This window comes from Oncorhynchus kisutch, linkage group LG5, assembly GCF_002021735.2.
Source record: "Oncorhynchus kisutch isolate 150728-3 linkage group LG5, Okis_V2, whole genome shotgun sequence".
NCBI lineage: Eukaryota > Metazoa > Chordata > Actinopteri > Salmoniformes > Salmonidae > Oncorhynchus > Oncorhynchus kisutch.
The window spans coordinates 10,122,861-10,147,776 of record NC_034178.2 but is presented as its reverse complement, the minus strand read 5'-3'; the positions used below and the strand labels follow the sequence as shown (position 1 = coordinate 10,147,776).

Sequence of the window (24,916 nt, the reverse complement as noted above, 5' to 3'; positions counted from 1 at the left end):
GAAAAGCACTCTGCCTTCCTGGAAGATTAAGCAATAACTGATGTGACATGACAGGATAAGTAAAAGGTAGTGAACTGGAACACTCAACCAGTCCTGTTTTAAAGTCAATTAGGGAAGGAAGGGAAAGTCTTCATTATTAAAACAATTGAAACAGTGATTAGCCTATCACAAGGAAGGATGTTTTTTTTAAGTATTGGTGATAAGTATGACACTGATTAGCCTGTTAAGGAGGGAAAGGAGGCATTTTTTAAATATAAAATACAAATGTAAACATTGATTAGCCTAAGCAGTGAAGGAACGAAATTACATTTCTCTTAAGTATTGTAACAATACCTTGTATGTCCTTCTACATTCTCCTATGTGATTGGCCTCTCAGGACATGCATTTATGCACAACTTTATGTATGATCATTTCCTCCCAGGTGGGGAGGATCCGTAAGTCGGCGGCGCGGCGGAGAGAGTTCCACATCCTGTTCATGGTGATCACCACGGTGGTGTGTTACCTGCTGTGCTGGATGCCCTACGGCGTGATCGCCATGATGGCCACCTTTGGACACCCGGGCCTTATCACCCCCATCGTGACCGTGGTGCCCTCCATCATGGCTAAGAGTAGCACCGTCATCAACCCCCTCATCTATATACTCATGAACAAACAGGTGAGCAGAACCTAAACCAAAAATGTGTCCTCGACTCACCTCACCTCCTTCGTCACGTTGATGTGAAAGACGTGACCAGATGAAAGCCAGCCCAATGACGAGCTTCCAACATTATTTCTTACACTAGTCAAGTGTTTTTAATCAAAGGGAGGAGACGAGCAGGTAATACATTTTTAAGCAATTGAGATACAGCCCTTGCCACTTGAATTGTGGGATATGTAGTTAAACAGCTAGTTAGACAAGGGTCAAATCACAAGGCAAGTACAATATCTTTATTCACAACAGTTTAAGTAGAAATTTTTATACAAGTAGAATTTTTATACAAACTAACAAATTATGTTCAGTACAAACTGATTCTGGCTATAGAAAATTATCTGTAAAAACAACATGATTTTTGTTTAAAGATCCCAAAAAAGGTGTGAATATTATAGTGTTTACCCTCAACAGTAGATCAGCAAACACTTCTCAAAAAAAATCAATTCAAAAGAAAAATGACATTTCTATTGCCGTGTTTGGTGCATTCCATTCCCAATATAAACAAACACGTGAATCATCGTAAGGACATTCTGTCCATTTATATTATTCCAAGCTGAGGCCTCTGCTTTGCTTTTGCAGTGGTTAACTCCTAGAAGACGTAGTGTTAACTAACAGTAAACTTCACACAGGGAACATTTGGCACGTTATCAAGTCTATATCACCATTGCCAAAAGCCTTAGACCGCTGCGCTCCCGAGTGGCGCAGCGGTCTAAGGCACTGCATCTCAGTGCAAGAGGCGTCACTACAGTCCCATAGAGCGGCGCACACCAGGCTTGGCCAGGGTAGGCCGTCATTGTAAATAAGAATCTGTTCTCAACTGACTTGCCTAGTTAAATAAGGTTTTTTTTTAATTATTTTTTTTATAAAAATGTGCCTCAAACTATTCATAGCTACATTCATTGCATTACACTTGACCAGACTTCTACAGGCAAACAAACCACATTTACATTATATTTACAGTGTGGCTGTAGAATCATATCAAGGCCAGGATAAGTAACTGCTGTCAGTTTTACCATCTGGTCGTTGAGGTACAGTAACTTTAAATAGCGTACGTACAGAGGACAGGAGAACACTGATAAGACAGTTTCAGTTCCTTACTCACATACACACAGATCAGTGGTTAGGTTGACTGGTTCATGCAACAACAACAAAAAACTGAAAAGTGGTTGTTTTCCCTCATAGACCAACATACACTACTATCCCTGAATTTCTCAAATGAGCTCTTTTTTTTATACCAAAAGGAACACAACATGCTTTTTGAAGTGCTTAAATTCAAACCTCCCCTCACAAGTAAACCCTTTACACTGCATGTTTTCAATTCTCTATATCCATGTTTCTAAACATGACAATGCACCCCATTCGTTGAATCAGAAAAACATGCCTTTGACCGATGTTCAATATTTGAATCTATAGATCACTTTTCCACATTCATACCCAGACCTCTCTCATGTACAACATTGTGTCACAAGAACAATACCTTAAAAAGATGACCCATCTCTCCAGTAGGAATACATCCCTGAAGGACTACTTCATTACACAATACAACAACATGATATCCACATTCCCTAAACCCCCCTCCTTTCAACAATTGACACTATCCATTGTGACAAACGCAGTTCTCGAGCACGCTCGCTTAGCCTCTATAGCCTAAGATTGATTAGTAGTGGCAACACTCTCCTCCTCTTCACTTTCATCCTGATTTTCCAGACAGCAGTCCAGGTCAAAGGTCAAAAGCCAGATCATGGCCCACGGACGACAGTGCTGACTCAACTTAGCCTCTTCAGTCGCTTGATTAGTATCGGCACTCTCTGTCTCTTGATGGCCATAGGTCGTCAAAGGTCAGGGGTCATGGCCCACAGTTGATCGCGCTGAACCCCGACAGCGTGACCTTGCCCTTGGTTTTGAGGTCGTGCTGGGAGGCGCTGTTCATCCTCTGGACCAGTAGCTTCTCAAAGAGCAGGGGGTGGTACGCCCCAAGGGTGCAGGCTGGGTCGTAGTGGTGCTCGTGGTAGTGGCACAGGTCTGTCTGACGCAGAGAAGGGATGTACTCATAGACATGGACCTCCTCGCACAGCGACATCATCAGGACAATGCCTGTAATCAAAACAAAAAGGGCAAAGATGAATTCATTACAGCTCATACTGCAATCTAACGCAGGTTGAAGTATCAAAACCATCTCTGAACCAATTCTGAACCAATTATATTAATTTGGAGACAGGTCGAAAAGCATTAAACATTTATGGCAATTTAGCTAGCTAGCTTGTTGTTGCTAGCTAAATTTGTCATGGGATATAAACATTGAGTTGTTATTTTACCTGAAATGCACAAGGTCCTATACTCCACCAATTAATCCACACATAAAACAGTCAACCGAATCGTTTCTAGTCATCTCTCCTTCTTCCAGGCTTTTTCTTCTTTGGACTTTATATGGCAATTGGCATCTAACTTTCATAATAACTAACCGTCATAATAAGGTGTATTACCACAGCCGACCAACCGATCTCAGTTCATCTTTCAATCACCCACGTGGGTATAACCAATGAGGAGATGGCACGTGGGTATATGCTTCTAAAAGCCAATGAGGAGATGGGAGAGGCAGGACTTGCATCGCGTTCGGCGTCACAAATAGAAGCAACTTCTATTTTAGCGCCTGCCAACGCAGATGCTCGTTAGCACACGCAAGCACTATGGGTGCAACGATTGAATAACGTGTAACTTTATTTAGCAAAGCACACCCCCCTCATCACCCCCCCCCCCCATCTCACACACACCCTCTCTCTCACCCCCCCCCCCCCTCATCACACCCCCCCCCCCCCCCCCCATCTCACAAACACCCTCACTCTCACACACCCTCTCTCTCACACACACACACACACACACACACACACACACACACACACACACACACTCTCTTTGTCCCTCCCTTGCAGTTCTACAGGTGTTTCCTGATCCTGTTCCACTGCAAGCGGCCCAGTTCTGAGAACGGCGTCTCCTCCATGCCCTCTAAGACCACCGTCATCCAGCTCAACCGCCGGGGCCACAGTAACAACGTAGCCGTCACGCCCCAGCTCTCCACCGGCGCCAACCACCATAACTACAACCACACGGTGGAGTGCAGCACTAACAACCGTGAAGTCACCACCCCCGTCTCCGAACAGACCAGCCCAGACCCCAACCAAGAGATCACCTCCTGTGGACAGCCGCATACCCCCCGAAGCCCCTCTCAACCCGCCCCCCTTTTCCCCCACGTGACAAACGCTATCCAGTGATCCACTGTGTTATATGATAGTGTCACCACCGAGAACTCTAGAGGATACGGTGTTGGCATTTGTCATGCATTTGTCATGTGGTGTCATGACATGATGTTGTCATGTGGTGTCGCCCAAAAACTCAGTCTACACAGCGATATATCATGTGGCATCACCCAACAACTCCCCATAGTGATTTGTCATCATGAGAACGCCTCAACAACAGACTACCCATAAATGATCCATAAATGATCCATCACAACGTTGTGTCACCAGAGAACTCTTCTAAACACACAGTAAGTGATCTAATCCACAACGTTACCCAGACAGAGAACTATCAATATCTTCTACGAACAAAGTGATCTATTCCACATCATCACCCCAGAAACTACACTGTGCTCTATTATCTTATAGAACAGGGGACCCCAGCTGGCGGCCTGCGGGTGGATTTATTTGGCCCCCCAAGTTCATGGCAAATATAAATAATCATATCTTTTTTTGTGTGGTATTTTTGTCGTTGGATATGAGACTGTAAGAACATGAAATCAGCGCCAATTGATTTAAAGTTTTGAAATCTGTTTTGAAATGAGTATGCTTTAGTTAACCGTTATATCTGTTTGGGCTTCTTGCTGTCAATTGGCAGTAATTATGTTCTGGCCCCCAAAAAATAGATACGTCGGCCCGCAGCTGAATCTAGTTGATGATCCACGTTATAGAAGGTGTGTCAACCGCCCCAACCCATAGAGATGGTCAACTGTTACTTTGTCACTCAGTAAAGGTGTAGATATAAATTCCTGTCAAGTCTTGCCGTGAGAAAACGCAACAGTGGTGTTGTTTACTTAAAAACAAAAACGTGTATTTTTCCTCAACCTCCGTTATCATATTGTTACATGTGTTACGTCGATAGACACCAGAGTTGTATTAAGACTGCAGTGGCTTTAGTGTTGTCGTTGCTGTTACAGTACAAAAAACTATTTGGTCATAACTGTTACAGTGTGCTGTCATAACCGTGGCCATTTCCGATGACGTGCAATAACAGACAGTCCATCTATTCATTTGTTCTAAAGCAGCTATGAAGCCTATGTGAATGATGCCGGTGAAGCTGAATGCTTTGTACCTCATCTGTGACATCAAATCACCTCGGGCCTCATTTATTTGCTCGGTTTTTATTCTACATTTCAGCATACCATCAGTTCTTGAAACAAATAGGAAGAACAATCACAGTGTTTATACACATGTCGAAGGGTGTAAATCACACACAATCATGATCATTTCTACATCACACTAAGTTGCTAAATCAATATATATCACTATATATTAAATCACTATATAGCTGTGGATTCCAACTATCATATGTGCGTAAGAACATTTTTTATAAATGATGCACCTGGGTGATCTGTGTAAAACTGGTTAGTAATTACAACCGAAACTGGTATTAAACGTATGGGAACAATGTGAAGGGATTTTCCATTTCACTGCAGGGTGGGGAGGGTAATAAACCAGAAACAGTTGGAGAAGTGTAACAGAAAGTGTTCATGTTTGCAACACTTGTCTTGCACTCTTGAAGCCATCATCCCATTGGGCAAAAGAGATCATGACAATGTTCAATTGTCAGTTGACTGAAATGTTGTTTACAGTTATGACAATGTGGAAACAGTGTTGATCCAACCAATATTTGCATGTCGGGATGACAGCCAGGCGTTGTATGAAAGCCACAACCTGTTAAAGTTACCATCTTTCTGTGTCTGTAGTGTTGAGTCATGCAGTATCTGGCTTTGCATGTTGACATGTTCCTCAATCTACAAGTCTAAAGCTCCCAGCAGGCAGTCAAACAGCCTGGCACCCCATTGGGCTGCCACATAAGTGGCTGGCTGTAGCCATCATACGGCACTTGCTTGTCTTTATCAAGATGACATACTGAACAGCACTGCCTCTCACTGCCTAATAAACTGTAACCCAAAAACAGTTAAATAAAATGGACTGCAACCCAAATAAAATCCTTCTGTGAGTCATGGTCTGCCTCACTGAGTCCTGCTGCTGGCAGTGAGTGTGTGTTCTCTTTCTGTGTGTGTGTGTGTGTGTGGTGGTAGCGCAGTAACGTGCTCAGGACGACACAGCCCCCTCAAGCCCTCCTGCTGGGATTCCAGGAATTGCCACGGGGTCTATGTCGTAAGAGAACAAAACAAGAGGGGGAAAAACAACACAGGAATGAATGTTGTTCTTTCTGGACTCTCCTCTGTGCTTTTGGTCCATGTGTGAGAGGTAATATTTACGCAGGTTTTTTATTTTATTTTACCTTTATTTAACCAGGCAAGTCAGTTAAGAACAAATTCTTATTTTCAATGACGGCCTAGGAACAGTGGGTTAACTGCCTGTTCAGGGGCAGAACGACAGATTTGTACCTTGTCAGCTCGGGGGTTTGAACTCGCAACCTTCCAGTTACTAGTCCAACGCTCTAACCACTAGATGCCTTTTTTTTTGCCTTGCCATAATATTCACATAATTTCTCATGTCTCACCGCTCTGCCCTTCCAAAACACCAACACGGGACACAATATGGGAAAGGGGGATTCCTGGTCAGTACAACTGAATGTCTTCAACTGAAATGTGTCTTCCACATTTAACCCAACCCCTCTGAATCTGAGAGGTGCGGGGGGCTGCTTTACATTGACATCTACGTCATCGGCGCCCGGGGAACAGCGGAGTAACTGCCTTGCTCAAGGGCAGAATGACAGATTTGTACCTTGTCAGCTCTGGGATTTGATCCAGCAACCTTTCGGTTACTGGCCCAACGCTCCTACCCACCAGGCTACCTTGAAAATTAGTATTTGTTTAGAAAATCAATGATTGACTTCCTGGAATGCCAATTGTTATTGAGCACCTGTGCCCTCTTGACTGTGTAACCTTGTAAATAGATGTTGAGGTTGAACACACACGGAACAACAATGAAGCTCTTTGTTATATTTTTACCTTTGAGAAATCGCAGGTCTCACTCACTAAAGCAAAAAAAAATAGAAAAAAACATGCATCCTTCTGGCTGCCATTTACTTAAAGCCTGCTCGTCTCATTGAACCAAGGATACCACCATATGTGTTCTGAACTAGGCCTACAGTATGTGCTGCATCTCAATAGTTAATAAAGTTTTATGAATTCGATGCACGTTGGCTGAAGCGTGTTCCTGTCATGGGGAACAGGGTACCATTTCAGACACAGCGGTCAAACCGATAAGTGGATGAGTGGGTTGCCCGGGTGGATGATCAGAGGCGCTTGCCCACCTATGAACCCAGAGGACGGGGGGTTAGGCTGGATGTTCTCCTGGGTGTTCCCCTGGATCACGTCCCACAGCTGCCAGATGAACTTGGGGTGGAGGATGTAGAACGGTTGTGTGGGGTGGAGCCGCCGGCGCTCTTCATACGGGGTGAACAGGTCATAGTCTGGGTTCCTGTACCACTGAAGAGAAGAGGAGAGGACACTTCAGTCAGCACCAAGCATCTTTATTAACCCTGTCTGAAATAGAACGCTGCTACTCCGGGTCAGCACAATCATGACAGCATCTGCCGAGTGTCAGACTCACTGCTGCCACCGCAGTGTTGACACGGTGTCTTTGTTAAAAATCTAACTACTCCGGTAGCACAGCAGCCTGCTACGGAGCAGTCTACCTGCTAATGTATTTCAAGAGCACCTAAAATGAGTATTAGTACTATGCTTTTATTTGACTACGGGAAAGAATGCATGTTAAAATGCTACAGCTATTGTGCCAATATTGTGATGCAGGTTTGCTTGAATTCATCACCACCATACTGACTGACTCACGACATCCCCACAGGAATCCCAACGCCCCAAGCTAAAATGTTGTACAAATTCATGGTCTTGTCATACACCACTGCTTACACAAGAGTCAGTTAAATCCATGATTCAGGGGACAAAGTCAGGATATTTCCCTTGAAAATATGACGGGAGACCAACCTTTAAAAGTCAAGGTTTGTTACACCAAATACTCGTTCCCCCGCACCCATAGCAGGTGTAATGGAGGTATTGATGAATGACTTCAGCAGATATGCTTTAATTAACTTTCTATTCTGGAAGTTCATTTTATTTTGCATTCCCTACAGTACAAGGGCACTAAATAGGGAATATGGTGGCAGAATTTGACAGAGGTAATCTGCTCAATAAATGTGGGGATGCTTTGACCGCAGAGTGAAAACATCAGCCTTTGTTCTGACACCCGGTAACATTAAGCTGCTAGGTGACAGATACCGTGTTAACTCTCTGGTTCTTCAAACAGTCGAGATAACATGAGGCAAAATTGAGTAAATTATGCCTTTTAAGCATCAGATAAAGAACAGCAATTTGTTTCAGATGTATTCTGGGCCTGGAGCAAATTTCTTGGGAAAAGTCCCAATGAATGTGTTCAACCGTCCGTACAAATTGGGTGCATGTAGTACAGTAGGCTATACAAAAACACACATGCTCTACTGCGAGCGCACAAACACACACGCATGCATGTGCACACACAAACAAAAGCACACAAATACAAACAATGGCTTTCATTTTCAAAGTAGATGCCATTAGAATACCTTGATTAACATGCAGCCCTTGATCATTGGCCTTATGAATGTGTGTGTGCGTGTGTGTGTGTGTGTGTGTGTGTGTGTGTGTCTCCAATCTGTATTTGAACTAATGCCATGCCAATGTGTGTGGCAGACAGCAGAAGTCATGTGAAACACTTGATTACATTGTTCTCCATATAGTGTGCCTTCAGAAAAAACAACTTTTTTCACATTTTGTTACGTTATATACAGCCTTATCCTAAAAATGGATTAAATAAAACATTTTCCTCGGTAATCTACACACAATACCCCATAATGACAAGGTGAAAACAGTTTTTTAGAAAATCTAGCAAATGTATTAAACTTTAAAAACAGAAATACCTTATGTAAATATGTATTCAGACCCTTTGCTATGAGACTTGAGATGTTTCTACAACGTGATTGGAGTCCACCTGAGATAAATTCAATTGATTTGACATGATTTGTTAAGGCACACACCTGTCTCTATAAGGTCCCGTTGGTTGGTTAACTGACTGTTAGTTGCACTGGAGAAAAGCCTCTGCTAAAATGTTAGCATGACCGCTACTGCTAACAGCATCTCAGGAAGGGGCCTGTCTGAGCTACATACCAGAAACTTGAATATAGACACACAGACACTTTCTGAATTATTCAGTAAAAACCTAAAGATGACAATAAAATGCCTCATATTTGATAATAGTCCATTTAGAATGGAAATGAGTGCTTATCGTCTCTCTCACAAGACACACCACCAGATGGGCTGGAAGCAGTGGGTCGGCTACAGTGCTCCTGGAACAATTGTAGGGTGTTAAGTGCTTTGCTTAAGGCCACAACGGCGATGTTTGCTTACTCACTCTGCACCAGACTTTCCCTAAGATGAACCAGGAGATGATTAAGAAGTCATTAATGACATACACACACGCACACTACAGCGCGTGACTGACAGTGAGAGAGAAAGAGCAGAGAGACCTACCCTGGGCAGGTCCACAGAGTACGGTGCAGGATCCCAGGCCACCAGTGTCATACCCTTATACAAAGAGCTGGTGGTGAAGCGATGCCTGGGCCGGGCAAGTATCTGCAGGGAGACAAATGACTGATTGCTGTACTGCTCTCCAGCACCCCAGGCTAAATGTAATGAGGCAAGCAATACGAGTACATCTCACCTAGTCCACATGTACAGATCCCATACGCCAACTTGCCCTCTCCCAAATGATAGGTGTATCATCAATGATTGACTAGATAAGCGTGGTAGTGCTGGGATAGACTGTCTTTAATGATCTGACTAGTGGTTTCACTCAGCTCTAGATCAACTCAAATCATTTTCATAAGGCAGCGTGTCAGTGATTCCACTGTCAATCAATAGGTGGTCCTGAGTACTAAAGAAAAGTCACAGGAGGAGAAGTGGGCGACCTACCTGAGAGTTGATGATGCGGATGGTGGTCTTGTTGCCCACGTCATTCTCATAGCCCTCTGTAGGAGCAGCGTTGAAGCGAAGCACAGCCTCATGGGAATCTGAGTACAGGGTATGGACATAAGCTCTATGCATCACCCATGAAACAGCACCATGAAAACGGCATGGTTTATCTACAAGCATAAGTAATGTTGTTAGTGAATGTCTCGCTCGAGTGCAGTGGTATTTAAAGCTTTTCAGTGGGGACAATAGTCTGTACTCTAATTTGTTTTATTTTATATTTATATATATTTATATATAAAACACAGTACCAGTCAATAGTTTACACACACCTACTCATTCCAGGGGTTCTTTATTTTTACTATTTTCTACATTGTATAATAATAGTGAAGACATCAAAACTATGAAATAACACATATGGAAACATGTAGTAACCAAAATAGTGTTAAACAAATCGAAATATATTTTATATTCTTAAAAGTAGCCATCCTTTGCTTTGATGACGGCTATGCACTCTCTTGGCAACTGTACCGGGCAGATGGCAGACAGCGTGTGGGCGAGCGGTTTGCTGTCAACGTTGTGAACAGAGTGCCCCATGGTGGAGGTGGGGTTATGGTATGGACAACGAACACAATTGCATTTTATCTATGGCAATTTTGAATGCACAGAAATACCGTGATGAGATCCTGAGGCCCATTGTCGTGCCATTAATCCGCCGCCATACCCTCATGTTTCAGCATGACAATGCATGGTCCCATGTCGAAAGGATCTGTACACAATTCCTGGAAGCTGAAAATGTCCCAGTTCTTCCATGGCCTGCATACTCACCAGACAGGTCCCTCAATGAGCATGTTTGGGATGCTCTGGACCAACTTGTACGACAGCGTGTTCCAGCCAATATCCAGCACAGCCATTGAAGAGGTGTGGGACAACATCCCACAGGCCACAATCAACAGCCTGATCAACTCTATGAGAAGGAGATGTGTTGTGCTGCAAGAGGCAAATGGTGGTCACACCAGATACTAACTGGTTTTCTGATCCACACCCCTACATTCTTTTTTTTCCAGGAATCTCTGATCAACAGATGAATATCTGTATTCCAAGTCATGTGAAATCCATAGATTAGGGCCTCATGAATTGATTTCAATTGACCGACTTCCTCATATGAACTGTAACTCAGTAAAACCTTTGAAATTGTTGCATGTTTCGTTTCTATTTTCTTTCAGTGTATATCTCGTCCAGGTAAACCATAATATTATGCTTATCATGACGCTTATGAATCACTAACTTAACTCCAACACTAGAGAGCAGCAAACCCTTTTCTTTGGAGGTCTTATCTTCCCGGCTGAAGTCTCATTTATAAAAAGGTGCCTGCATTACTGTCATGGCTCTTCCTCCTCATTTCAAGGACACGCCGGCTACTCATCACATCAAATGAACAAATCCATGAGGAGTGACAAGCCAATCTGATGGTATCAACACGAAAGGCTACTGAATGAATGCAAAGTAGAGTGGTCTAAAGATCCCGTAGAGTAAGTCAGCGTTCCCATTCACGTGCACTGAATGCCGGAGCGATTTCTATAGGCGTGAGGAACTTCCCAGCATCAGAGCTCTTCTGCACTGTAAGGGTAGAGGCCAGTTCAATTCTAAGGGTAAATCAAACCTACCAAAGCAATACACTTATGCAGTGATGAAGACTAGTCTGACAACCAGCCAATTAGTTGTAATAACTTGTATACCTGTAGAATCAGTCTGATTAGTAGTACTAACTTGTTATTACTTAGGATTTTGAAGCGTGTGTGTAATATCGCAGTGAAGTAATAAGCATTTCACGGTAAAGTCTACACTTGTTTTATTCAGCGCATGTGACAAATAAAGTTTGATTTGAAGTACAGAAAGTGTCTGTCTGTCCAGACATGTTCTTCCTTTGTCATAAATATTTTTTAAGGAAGTAGTTAAAGGGAGCCTCAGTTCCTGTTAAGCTAGGTTAGTCTCAATGGAACTAGAGTCAGGAGAGATGTGGAAGTCAACATTGAGGTGAGGACAACAGTTGAATAGAGAAGAGACCTCTGGGAGGGGGGGGGGGGGGGCAAAGGGTCCCAACCCAACAACACTCCAACTGAAGCCTTATCACTCTCTCTCTCACACACACACACGGAAGTTCTGTGTTCAGGCCGGGCCACGACACTACAAAGAACAGACTTAGTTGTGTGACTTGTATGTTGTGTTATGCAGTTGCAACATCCTGCTGGGTGTAATAAACTTAGTTTGAGCTTTACTTTCGTCTGGATTTGTACCAGAACTTGGCAGCAGTGTCTTTATTTACATGGAGCTAACAGTTACGTTATAAATACCTGTCCTACAGCACTCACCAATTTCTCTCCCTAGGGAAGAGTTGAGGATAGCCCCGGCCGAGGTGACCACCGCACACGACTTGAACTTTGACCCCTGGCCCCAAAGCTGCTCCAGAGGTCGTGGGGGCACTAGCCTGTCCCAGGCCAGCCCAGAGAAGGGTTGCTCTGTCCCATCCAGTGTCCTCAACCTGGCCTGCTCCTTCAGTTCACAGAGTACCTCCCTTCCGCTCTGCCTACCCCTGCGCCGCCCCCTGTAGGCCACGTGATGCCTGTTGAGATTCAGGTAGTCCCTCATGGACTTCTGCAGGTGTGGAGCGAGCATTCCCGCTGAGGCAATGCCCCTTCGCAGCTGCTGGACCACTACCTTGGACTGGGATAAATAGTAGCCGTCTCTGCCCCGCTGCTCAGCCCTGGACATGCTCCCTTTCCTCCTCCTCCTTCTCAGTCTCTCCCTCCTTATCTTCTCTTCCCTTTCCTGATACACCCTCTCCTCCTGGTCGCTCACCTTTTTCCAGACCACCAAGTCACCATTCTGGCTCAGCTCCAGGGCCTCCTGTTTTCCCTGTTGGCTGTGGCTGGGATCCTGGTTGGTGGGGGAAGATGAGGATGTCACCTCAAGAGGAGAAGCCCTGATGCCCGATGGACTACCCTGGATGGAGGCCAGACGGCGGGTCTCGGTGTGGGTGAGCGAGGAGGGCGAGCGGAGATCCACATCCCGGGGGTCCAGGAAGTGGGAGAGCAGGGCCAGGAAGATGAGGAGCCAGGCCAGCATCACCACCAGAACCAGCTGCCTCCACTGCTTCATGGTTGGGGTCATGGTGGAGGACCTGGGAGTCATGGTGGGTGCAGCTGGGGTCCGGTCCCGTCAGCGACCCCTAGAAGCCGACCTGGCAGTGCTCCGGATGAGGCCTAAAGAGGTCAAACTTTATTAGAATAGCACATTTGCATACAATAAAGTAGATGATCAACTTCAGTAGTACCGCACCAATTCATACAATACAATGTATCCATAAGTGTAAGCACTATAATAGCTTAACCCATAAGGTCTAAGGACCCAGATTTCTACTAAGCTAACATATGGAATTATTTTAAGGTCATACTAAGGAACATTTAGCTATCGGATTTAGAATCCCTGTAAAAATATCTATAAATAAAATGTATTTGATGAAACGTTGAATTTGCCCTTAACGCTATTAGCCCATTGACATGCATTAAATAACATATTCATACATGGCAAAACAGATAGTGAAAAAAAAACATCAAAAGGAAGTTAGGGCTCCCGAGTGGCGCAGCGGTCTAAGGCACTGCATCTCAGTGCACAGAGGTGTCACTACAGCCCTGGTTCAAATCCAGGCTGTAACACATCCGGCCATGATTGGGAGTCCCATCGGGCGGCTCACAATTGGCCGAGCTTCGTCTGGGTTTGGCCGGAGTAGGACATCATTGTAAATAAGTAAATCATAAAAAAAAAGGTTAAATAAAAAATGTTTTGAAGTGTCTGTCCTATATCTTACTTTTTTTTATTTTTAATATTTTAAACCCATATTTAGCCCCCTTTTTTTTGGCACTAAAGTACTTCCATAAAAATGTTTGAACTGGTACCGGGCTACCTACAGACGAGTTTTGTGAGGCTTGTGGGTGTAGTGTGTTCGGACACTACAGAGACGTTTTCATGAGAAGAGATGTCTCCTGGTCTGACAAACACTGGAGGCGGTGGATTGAGATGCAGCCCATGCAACAACAACAACAAAAACTACAGATATCTCTAGCTTAAATGGACAGATTGTGATAGTGATTTTTGTGTTATGCTAATTAGATTTCCACAGGGTCGTGGACAGAGAGATATATAAGAAACAGTACAAAGACCAGGATGTACACATCTCCCTTGTTGAAAATGCTTCCTTCCTGCCCTTCTTTCTCCGCTTTGAAGATCGAACAGAACTGGATTGTCTTTTACTTTTGAGACATGAAAGCCTTCCTCTCTCTCGGATGTATCCTGCCCTTGTCAGAACTTTCTATTTAAAATAGAAGGTGCTGATTCCTGCTTTACCAAGCAATAGGGAACATTTGAATAATAATCCACTCCGTCCTTCCATCTATCCTCGCATTCACTCTTTGATCCTGTAGAGGTTGACAGCATTGTGGCCCTGAGTTGGTTGGGTCAGGTCATGTCTGTTTACATTCTCTATGGGCAGGGTCAGAGGAAGGGTTGGGGAGCTGTGCTGTAACTCTCCCACATACCACAGTGAACACAAAGCAGACAGAGACAGAGAGAGAGAGACAGAGAGACAGAGAGAGAGAGAGAGAGAGAGAGAGAGAGAGAGAGAGAGAGAGAGAGAGAGAGAGAGAGAGAGAGAGAGAGAGAGAGAGAGAGAGAGAGAGAGAGAGAGAGAGAGAGTTTTTCACACAGTAGAAAATGCTTAATCATCATCATCCACAGTGGGACCTGTTTGTGAAGTGAAACCTGAGGTAACGTGACGTGCATCGTTTAAGGATATTTTTGAGCAAAAACATAATTGGTGTGCCATTTTTTCCACAGAAAAGATTGGTATATGTTCTTCTCCATTCACCACTGTGCCACGTTCTTTTGCAACTGCAGCCAATTGTTACCAGCGTGTCAACTAGTTTTCCCAATGGGGGGGAACATATTGGATGACCAAATGAACAAGAACAGTGGCAGTCATTATAGTAGCAGGTAAATGTAAACACAGGCGGTGGCACACAAATGCAGAATGCTAATCGTAGCTCTCACAACAGCACTCGCTAATTGTTGACGGTTCTCCAATTTGTAGTGGAATTGGCCCCTGGAGCCTTTTAAGACTAAATAGAGAGCCTTGATGTTTTCGAACAGCAGTGGTAGAGACTGAGCCATCACAGCTAAGTATTAAGCTATGAAAGATAGACAGACAGAGAGTCAGCGTGTGAGAGAGAAAGAGAGAGGAGAAAGGGAGAGAGGAGAAAGAGGAGAGAGAAAGAGCGAGAGAGAAGGAGAAAAAAAGAGAGATACAGGTCTAAGTTAAGAGTAGATGTGAGTTCAAACATGTAGACTAGGTTAAGTATTGCCAGAACCTAGTGTCGTAATTATGAGTTTAGGGGGTTTGACGAGTCAGAGGGCTGATTCCCCCTCAGAGCAAGAGCTTGCGCAGGGCAGGGCCAGGCAGGGAACCACCAAGCCCCAGCCTCTCTCTCAGGACTTTACCCACACAAAGTACATCTTCAAAGGGTCTTCCCATCACCACCGGTGAGCCAGTGCAGTGGAGCTAGCGTGAATGACACGGAAGGTTAAACTGAAATAATCTGCCTTGGGGCACAGAAAGGAAAAGGGAAACACTGCTGAAAAGGGGGAAATAAAGGTAATGAATTGAAATTCCACTGGGTAACCCACTGGCAGTATTCTGAAGAGAGATGTGGGCCTCTTTTCTTTGTTCAGTTCATTACTGCTTAAGCTAGGTTACTTAAGATAACCCTCCATTTCAAAAGCAGGATTTGAGTGGAATTAGTATGGCATGGATGAAAAAAAACACATTGGGCTTCCCAAACCTTGTTTTTTTTAGCAAAAAACACCATGAATGAACTGACATCTCCACTGGCACTGACTATATATCCCCCACTACAAAGCATTGTGGGAAGCTGGCTGGCCTAAACTGGTCCCTGCACCACTAACCCACCCCCCCCTAATAAGGACACAGAGGTCACACGTCCGTCTCCAATCAGAAAGAGACAATCTTGCCCCAGAAGGAACACAATTGGTCCTCTGCTTTCTCTCCAACCAGATAGTCACAAATTGCAATGCGGAGAGCATGAGCGTCACTTGCCTGCCTAAACGCAGTGCTGTAGCGACACACCCTGAACACAGTGCTGTAACAACAATAACACAATGCTCCATCAAGCACACATTAGCTAAGACAACATATAAGAACGAACCAAGATCTTCTCCCCACAGATACACATACACCCAGAACCTCTCCCCACAGATACACATACACCCAGAACCTCTCCCCACAGATACACATACACCCAGAACCTCTCCCCACAGATACATATACAGCCAGATCCTCTCCACATAAAAACAATCCATCTAGATCCTGACGGTAATGTCAAGGTGTAGGCGAAAACAGAAACAGCATGGCTGAGATAGACAAGGGAAGCCAAACAACAGCTGTGGATGTTTCCTCTGTGCCTCTGAGATGACTGAGATGATTCATAAAACAAAATCTGAGAGAGGGGGAGATAGAAAGATGAAAAATATAGAGATAGGGCCTGGTTCCTGCCTTATATCCAATCATAGACATAGCAGGTATTATATTTCATAGTAGAAAATATAGACATCTTCAGCTCCAGTCTGGTTGGGAACTGAACTGACCGCTGGCCCTCTTCACACACCAGCTGGTCTCACAATGGGCCACAGCCGGGGTTTGGCACATGGCCCCTGGTCTCTCCGGCAGTGCCCACGCACACACAACCAGTAATGCAAACACACACTTGCGCAAACCTACACTCACACAAACTCACACTGGCACACAGTGAGACACACACACTCTCTCTCTCTCAAACACACACACACACACACACACACACACACACAGCCTGTAGAAGTCATTCTAGAGAGCCAGCAGCAGGAGGAGGTCTCTCCGTGGAGAGATGATATCCCCCCTGTCCTGTTTCTGCTGACAAAATGCCTTCCTCCATCTTCAATGACACGCCTCGCTAAGCTCCATCTATTCTGTTATCCTCTTCTCTCATGTGGTGATGGCCTGTTTAGGAAGCACTCCTGCATGGCCATTGTCATGGCACATAATGCATTCTGTATATGCAGAATTATAAACTGGTTGCTTCGAGCCACTGAGTGCTGATTAGCTGACAGACATGGTATATCAGACCGTATACACACGGGTATGACAAAACATCTCTTTCTACTGCTCTAATTTCGTTGGTAACCCTTTTATAATAACAATAAGGCACCTTGGGGGTTTGTGATATATGGCCAATATACCATGGCTAAGGGCTGTATCCAGGCACTCCGCGTTGCGTCGTGCTTAAGAACAGCCTTTAGCTGTGGTATATTGGCCATATGCCGAACCCCCTCAGGCCTTATTGTTATTATCTACCCATTGATGTGGTGCATGACAAAAGATCTTAATGTGGGAGGAAGGTAAATGTAGCTTTGGCTCCTGGCTAAACCACCATTGAGGGAGGCTCTCTCATTTTTTATTTTTTTATTTAAGCTAGTAGAGAACAAGTTCTCATTTGCAACTGCGACCTGGCCAAGATAAAGCGTAGCAATTCGACACATACAACAACACAGAGTTACACATGGAATGAACACAACATACCAAACTAATGGTATACAACATACCAAACTAATGGTATACAACATACCAAACTAATGGTATACAACATACCAAACTAATGGTATACAACATACCAAACTAATGGTATACAACATACCAAACTAATGGTATACAACATACCAAACTAATGGTATACAACATACCAAACTAATAACCATGGCAGGAGGGGAATTTACAGGACACGTCACGTTATGTCACCAGGCTAATCTACTCTACTGCCTCTCATCTCACGTCACATGTAGAAGATAGAGACTCAACGCCCACATGACTGGAATAGAAAAACGAATGGCAAATGGAGAGGTGTTTTGTGTTGGCTTGCGATTCACTTATAGGTCCGTGTTTCTCCCTCGATAACACTACGACAGTGGAGACAGCAAACGCATGTTCTTCACTGCATCATGATAATAATTGTACTTAGGTACAAAGTACCTTTGATCATAATCCTCTCCACTTCCTGATTTCTGCAGATATCACACAATGCATGGACAGAAAATATACATGATAACATCTGTGGTCAGGAAGTACACACCAAAGTTCTGTGTTTGTTTGATGGGAGACTAAAGAAAAGTGAGTCACACATATATGGGCTCCTAGGGGATGTGTGGTGATCAGGTCCTACCTCCTGTGACCCAGTCTTCATGCTATCTTATCCCAAAATGGATGTCAGCCTCAGGATTCTCTGACTCTCATTGGCTCCAGAGCAAAAAACACCTCATCCTGAGACAGAGAGGCTGGCTGACTCAGCTCCAGTGTGTGGTTGTAATGGCAACGTATTAAAATTCACAAACATCCTGAGGGCCTCATACATCTCCCTACGGATTCAAAATAAAAGTCTGGGGTCGACTGTGGTAATAGAAATGATCCCGGAGTGAATGAAGGAAAATGCCTGATTACTCTTCCATCTAGTCTTTCTTTGAGGCGAGTCAGTTATCCTATCCCAAAAGCAAAATTGTGACAGAGGCATTATGTCTCTTCTTGTGTGGACCAGTTTAATATAGCCTACAAACTCACCAAGCAGTTTTGTTTCCAGTTTTGCATTAAAAGAGAGCAGCAAGACAGCTCTCTCTACCCTAGTGGCTTTAGGGAGAGAAACCCTGTTAAGTGAAGCCTAAGCCTTGTGACTGAGTCTGGTGTGACTGAATGAAATTATATCTCATAACAACTACTGTAGCGGGCCTGCAAGCTGGCACCAGAAGTGACTCACACAGCAGGGGCCAGGGGGTTCAAGCTATTTTTTAAATAGTAAATCAGATATAGGGGCAATTCCTCGGTAACAGAATGAAGCTAAGACTCTGATTTTTTACTTTAAAAGTACGACAAACAAAAAACATTGATTGCCAAGTTATACAAAATAACATATAACTCAATGCACTATCTACTTGCGGCTCCCGAATGGCGCAGTGGTCTAAGCCACTGCATGAGGTGTCACTGCAGTCCCTGGTTCGAATCCAGGCTGTATCACATCCGGACATGATTGGAAGTCCCATAGGGCAGCACACAATTGGCCCAGCATCGGCCGGGGTAAGCTGTCATTGTAAATAAGAATTTGTTCTTAACTGACTTGCCTAGTTAAATACGTTTTTTTTTTAAAGCAGTGAGTATTATATTTATTGCGATCTAAAGTTTTTGGAGTTTGCACTTACTCGGGTGGTAAACTAGCCCTAAGTGCACATAAAGATGCAAGACAATTCATCTATATTGAACAAAAAACTAAATCAGAAAAATCTGGAGCCTTATTTTAACAATCAAAAATAACAATAGCCTAATTGTTCACCCAGAATGCATCACAATGACTGGATTAGGTTGCACATTCAAATCACAACATGAAAATATGAAGAAATACCATCTTGAATAGCATCCCAGGATTCTCTTACACTGAATAAAGCACTGAATTACTTTAGAAGTTGATAGAAAAAAATATATATATATTATTGTGTGACGCAGCAATTGTTTTTGGGGTGAGACCAAATCATGGACTGGTGCAACCAACTGAATATCCTAGTGTCACCAGTGCCAGCAGGGGAAAATGTTAGTCTGGAGCCATCTGTAATCTGTTACTTCCCAACCCTGGCTACTGTACAGTACTTTCCTTTACTGTACTGTCCTTGATTGGTTTAGATTTGGACTGACCACATTTTCAACATCCATGGACGTCCGTTGTCGGTCAGTGTTCCGTGGGTGAAGGGGCTGGTTACAGTAAATGGAAAGAGAGGGGGCTCATAGGGAGGTGCCAGTAATAGCTGAGAGAGGTGACATTAACTGGAGAGAGAGAGAGAGAGAGAGAAGAGAGACAGGGAGAGAGAGAGAGAGAGGGGTGGCCAGACTGTTTTCACACTCTTGGTTTGACCACCACGTGACAGAAGGAGAACGTAAACAGTTAAGAGCTGAATATATGCCAGTAGCAGGGAGGACAGTAGCAGGTGACCCAACTGTGGTTTGTGACTACTATAAATACCCATTGCAGCCAATTCAGTTTCAAGACATTCTGTTAGGGGCGGCAGGGTAGCCTAGTGGTTAGAGCGTTGGACTAGTAACCGGAAGGTTGCAAGTTCAAACCCTCCACTGTTCCTAGGCTGTCATTGAAAATATGAATTTGTTCTTAACTGACTTGCCTAGTTAAATAAAAATATGAGTTTTTTTGTAATTCTGTCAGTTACTGATTTGGTAACAGAACGACGTGTTTGAATCACTTAATAAATCAAAAACCAAATTGATATCAGTAAAACTCTACAGCTAATTTGTAGGTCTACCTTTACTTGTTAATTCCGTGAGCTTTCATTCTCCTCTGTCCTCATTAGGGAAAGAAATGGTAAAATGGTATCTTAAAAGACATGTGGGTTTTTGGTAACAGAATGACAAGACACTAGGCAATATTTCTTAAACTTACAGAAGGCAAATAATTCCAAAATAATTACTATAAATGTTGATATTAGTTGGCAGGGGCCTTTACTTCAACATTATTGTTATTGTGTTTTGATGTATTTCTAATACTTTCTGCTACATGTTTTCTAAGACCCATTTTCCATCTGTTTGACTAGAAATCAAAGCCTTTGCTTATTCAAATTTTTTGGGACGGAGATAAAAAAATTTTTTTTAGATATGCCTTAATTTCTCAAAATACAGACTCTTTGCTTTCATTTGATGTGCTTCTAGGAACCTCACATGTTAGTGCTCATGGGGCTTTTTACATGGAAATGCCATCTGGAACAAACCATTGAGCTTTCAAACAGCCCCAGAAATAAATTAATGCTGTATCTTTCAGCATAACGCAGGAAGTTTGTCTTTCAACATGTCTGTGAAGGTGTTTATTTAACCATCTAAACTGGATGGTTTGAGCCCTGACTGCTGATTGGCTGTTCTTATGCAAGCCCTTAGCCGTGGTTTATTGGCATTCATTGGTTATATAGCACACATCCTCAAGCCTTATTGCTTAGGCACCACATTGCGAGACAAGGTGTTCTTTACCTGCATGTCAAGTTCTCACCAAATCCCAAAATTGACACTACGGCGATACGCACTTGCGTAGATCTGAGACAATAGGGAAATAATAAGTAGTTTATAATGTCTGAAACGTAAAACAATATAGTCAAATTATGAAAAGATGAGTCAAAATAGTCCAATGTGTGTATGATTCTTTGTGCTGTATGATGTAGCCAAGTTGTGACTTTTGAGAGACAATACTGATTAAAATGTATTACTTTCTAAGTCTGTACCCAAACAATTTGAGCTTCTACTTATAAAAAATGCACCTTTCCAGAAACAAGTCTCTCACTGTTGCCGCTTGCTATAGACCTCCCTCTGCCCCCAGCTGTGTCCTCGATACTATATGTGAACTGATTGCCCCCCATCTATCTTCTGAGCTCGTGCTACTAGGTGACCTAAACTGGGACATGCTTAACACCCCGGCCATCCTACAAACTAAGCTTGATGCCCTCAATCTCACACAAATTATCAATGAACCTACCAGGTACAACCCCAAATCAATAAACACGGGCACCCTCATAGATGTCATCCTAACTAATTCGCCCTCCAAATACACCTCTGCTGTTTTCAATCAAGATCTCAGCGATCACTGCCTGCATCCGTAATGGGTCTGAGACCAAACGACCACCCCTCATCACTGTCAAACGCTTCCTGAAACACTTCTGCGAGCAGACCTTTCTAATCGACCTGGCCGGGGTATCCTGGAATGACATTGACCTCATCCCGTCAGTAGATGATGCCTGGCTATTCTTTAAAAGTGCCTTCCTCACCATCTTAAATAAGCATGCCCCTCTCAAAAAATGTAGAACTAGGAATAGATATAGTCCTTGGTTCACGCCAGACCTAACTGCCCTTGACCAGCACAAAAACATCCTGTGGCGTTCTGCATTAGCATCGAATAGCCCCCGTGATATGCAACTTTTCAGGGAAGTTAGGAACCAATATACACAGGCAGTTAGAAAAGCTAAGGCAAGCTTTTTCAAACAGAAATTTGCATCCTGTAGTACTAACTCAAAAAAGTTCTGGGACACTGTAAAGTCCATGGAGAATAAGAGCACCTCCTCCCAGCTGCCCACCGCTCTGAGGCTAGGAAACATTGTCACCACTGATAAATCCACTATAATTGAGAATTTCAATAAGCATTTCTCTACGGCTGGCCATGCTTTCCACATGGCTACCCCTACCCCGGTCAACTGCCCGGCACCCTCCACAGCAACCCACCAAAGCCCCCACCATTTCTCCTTCACCCAAATTCAGATAGCCGATGTTCTGAAAGAGCTGCAAAATCTGGACCCCTACAAATCAGTCGGGCTAGACAATCTGGACCCTCTCTTTCTAAAATTATCTGCCGAAATTGTTGCAACCCCTATTACTAGCCTGTTCAACCTCTCTTTTGTATCGTCTGAGATTCCAAAGATTGGAAAGCTGCCGCGGTCATCCCCTCTTCAAAGGCGGTGACACTCTAGACCCAAACTGCTACAGACCTATATCTATCCTACCCTGTCTTTCTAAGGTCTTCGAAAGCCAAGTTAACAAACAGATTACTGACCATTTCGAATCCCACCATACCTTCTCCGCTATGCAATCTGGTTTCAGAGCTGGTCATGGGTGCACCTCAGCCACGCTCAAGGTTCTAAACAACATCATAACCGCCATCGATAAGAGACATTACTGTGCAGCCGTATTCATCGACCTGGCCAAGGCTTTCGACGCTGTCAATCACAACATTCTTATTGGCAGACTCGACAGCCTTGGTTTCTCAAATGATTGCCTCGCCTGGTTTACCAACTACTTCTCTGATAGAGTTCAGTGTGTCAAATCGGAGGGCCTGTTGTCTGGACCTCTGACAGTCTCTATGGGTGTGCCACAGGGTTCAATTCTCGGGCCGAGTCTCTTTTCAGTATACATCAATGATGTTGCTCTTGCTGCTGGTGATTCTCTGATCCACCTCTACGCAGACGACACCATTCTGTATACTTCTGGCCCCTCCTTGGACACTATGTTAACTAACCTCCAGACGAGCTTCAATGCCATACAACTCTCCTTCCGTGGCCTCCAACTGCTTTTAAACGCAAGTAAAACTAAATGCATGCTTTTCAATCGATCGCTGCCCGCACCTGCTCGCCCGTCCAGCATCACTACTCTGGACGGCTCTGACTTAGAATACATGGACAACTACAAATACCTGGGTGTCTGGTTAGACTGTAAACTCCTTCCAGACTCATATTAAGCATCTCCAATCCTAAATTAAATCTAGAATCGGCTTCCTATATCGCAACAAAGCATCCTTCACTCATGCTGCCAAACATACCCTCGTAAAACTGACCATCCTACCGATCCTCGACTTCGGTGATGTCATCTATAAAATAGCCTCCAACACTCTACTCAACAAACTGGATGCAGTCTATCACAGTGCCATCCGTTTTGTCACCAAAGCCCCATACACTACCCACCATTGCGACCTGTACGCTCTCGTTGGTTGGCCCTCGCTTCATACTCGGCGCCAAACCCACTGGCTACAGGTTATCTACAAGTCTCTGCTAGGTAAAGCCCCACCTTATCTCAGCTCACTGGTCACCATAGCAGCACCCACTCGTAGCACGCGCTCCAGCAGGTATATCTCACTGGTCACCCCCAAAGTCAATTCTTCCTTTGGTCGTCTTTCCTTCCAGTTCTCTGCTGCCCATGACTGGAACGAATTGCAAAAATCTCTGAAGCTGGAGACTCACATCTCCCTCACTAGCTTTAAGCACCAGCTGTCAGAGCAGTTTACAGATCACTGCACCTGTACTTAGCCTATCTGTAAACAGCCCATCTACCTACCTCATCCCCATACTGGTATTTATTTATTTATTTTTGCTCCTTTGCACCCCAGTATCTCTACCTGCACATTCATCTTCTGCCGATCTACCATTCCAGTGTTTAATTGCTATATTGTAAGTACTTCGCCACCATGGCCTATTTATTTCCTTAACTTACCTAATTTGCACTCACTGTATATAGACTTTTTGTTTTCTTTTGTTTTACTGTATTATTGACTGTATGTTTTGTTTATTCCATGTGTAACTCTGTGTTGTTGTGTCGAATTGCTACGCTTTATCTTGGCCAGGTCGCAGTTGTAAATGAGAACTTGTTGTCAACTAGCCTACCTGGTTAAATAAAGGTGAAATAAATATAATAAAAGCCTTCACATAACACTCAATAGGTGTGCTGTGGGATCAGTTCACTGGAGGAATTATGACTGTGTACTGTTACAAAATATTGATACATATTCCAATTAGACAACAATATAATATCACTGGCGTTTGCAGTTCGATGGGAACCCATATTTTTGTGGTAGATGAAATAGGCACACATTACGTTTTGCCAATGTTGTTATGATGTGGGCAACTTTGTAATTCACGCTATATTTCGGATGGAAGCCAGGGACATTCTGCATGCCCCCTTTTCCATGGCACAGGTCGAAACCCTTTGTGATCTCTATGTAAGCGTCCCTCTCATCATATCCCTCTGTTTGAAATACCCATGGCATCATTGATTGCTCTGTCTGATACAAAGATGATAAAATGCCTTACCTGAGCTAGTCAAACCCTATTCATTCCGGCGAACATCGACATTTCTTCAGGCTTAGATCTGAAATGCAAAGTCGAAACGGAATGCATGCTTTCGCGCATCTTCAAAGAAAGAGGCAAGTTGCAATCGAATGCTGCTCGACAACACACTATAGGATGTGTAATGTGGTGTTGTGGTTCTTTCAATTGAGGTATAAAAGAACCGTCCTTTCCTCGATCTTTTTTTTGGCGGAGGGGGG

General features: G+C 43.8%; 2 protein-coding genes across 2 annotated transcripts in view; one reads left to right on the top strand and one right to left on the bottom strand.

The window, feature by feature from the left end:
• LOC109890419 (pinopsin-like) overlaps positions 1 to 5,979 on the top strand; it is a 24,904-nt gene extending 18,925 nt beyond the window's left edge. Inside the window, exons 3-4 of the mRNA XM_031824362.1 lie at positions 422 to 655; positions 3,622 to 5,979. Of these exons, the coding sequence (XP_031680222.1) occupies positions 422 to 655; positions 3,622 to 3,960 (573 nt within the window). The 3' untranslated portion in view covers positions 3,961 to 5,979. The remainder of the gene's footprint in view (positions 1 to 421; positions 656 to 3,621) is intronic.
• On the bottom strand, positions 906 to 24,916 carry LOC109890621 (beta-galactoside alpha-2,6-sialyltransferase 2). Its single transcript, XM_020482573.2, has 6 exons — positions 24,681 to 24,916; positions 12,290 to 13,180; positions 9,921 to 10,018; positions 9,480 to 9,581; positions 7,214 to 7,388; positions 906 to 2,785 (listed from the first exon to the last, which is right to left on the bottom strand). Exons 2-6 carry the CDS (start codon positions 13,107 to 13,109, stop codon positions 2,538 to 2,540), a joined length of 1,443 nt encoding a protein of 480 aa, XP_020338162.1. The 5' UTR covers positions 13,110 to 13,180; positions 24,681 to 24,916; the 3' UTR covers positions 906 to 2,537.

Bases quoted from the DNA above. Each gene is read 5' to 3' on its own strand.
- LOC109890621 (XM_020482573.2), bottom strand. From the start codon at position 13,109: ATGACTCCCAGGTCCTCCACCATGACCCCAACCATGAAGCAGTGGAGG. The intron at 10,019-12,289 runs GTGAGTGCTGTA...CCCTGTACTCAG, and splicing joins TTCCCTAGGGAGAGAAATTG to ATTCCCATGAGGCTGTGCTT. The intron at 7,389-9,479 runs GTAGGTCTCTCT...TCTTCTCTTCAG, and splicing joins ACTCTGTGGACCTGCCCAGG to TGGTACAGGAACCCAGACTA.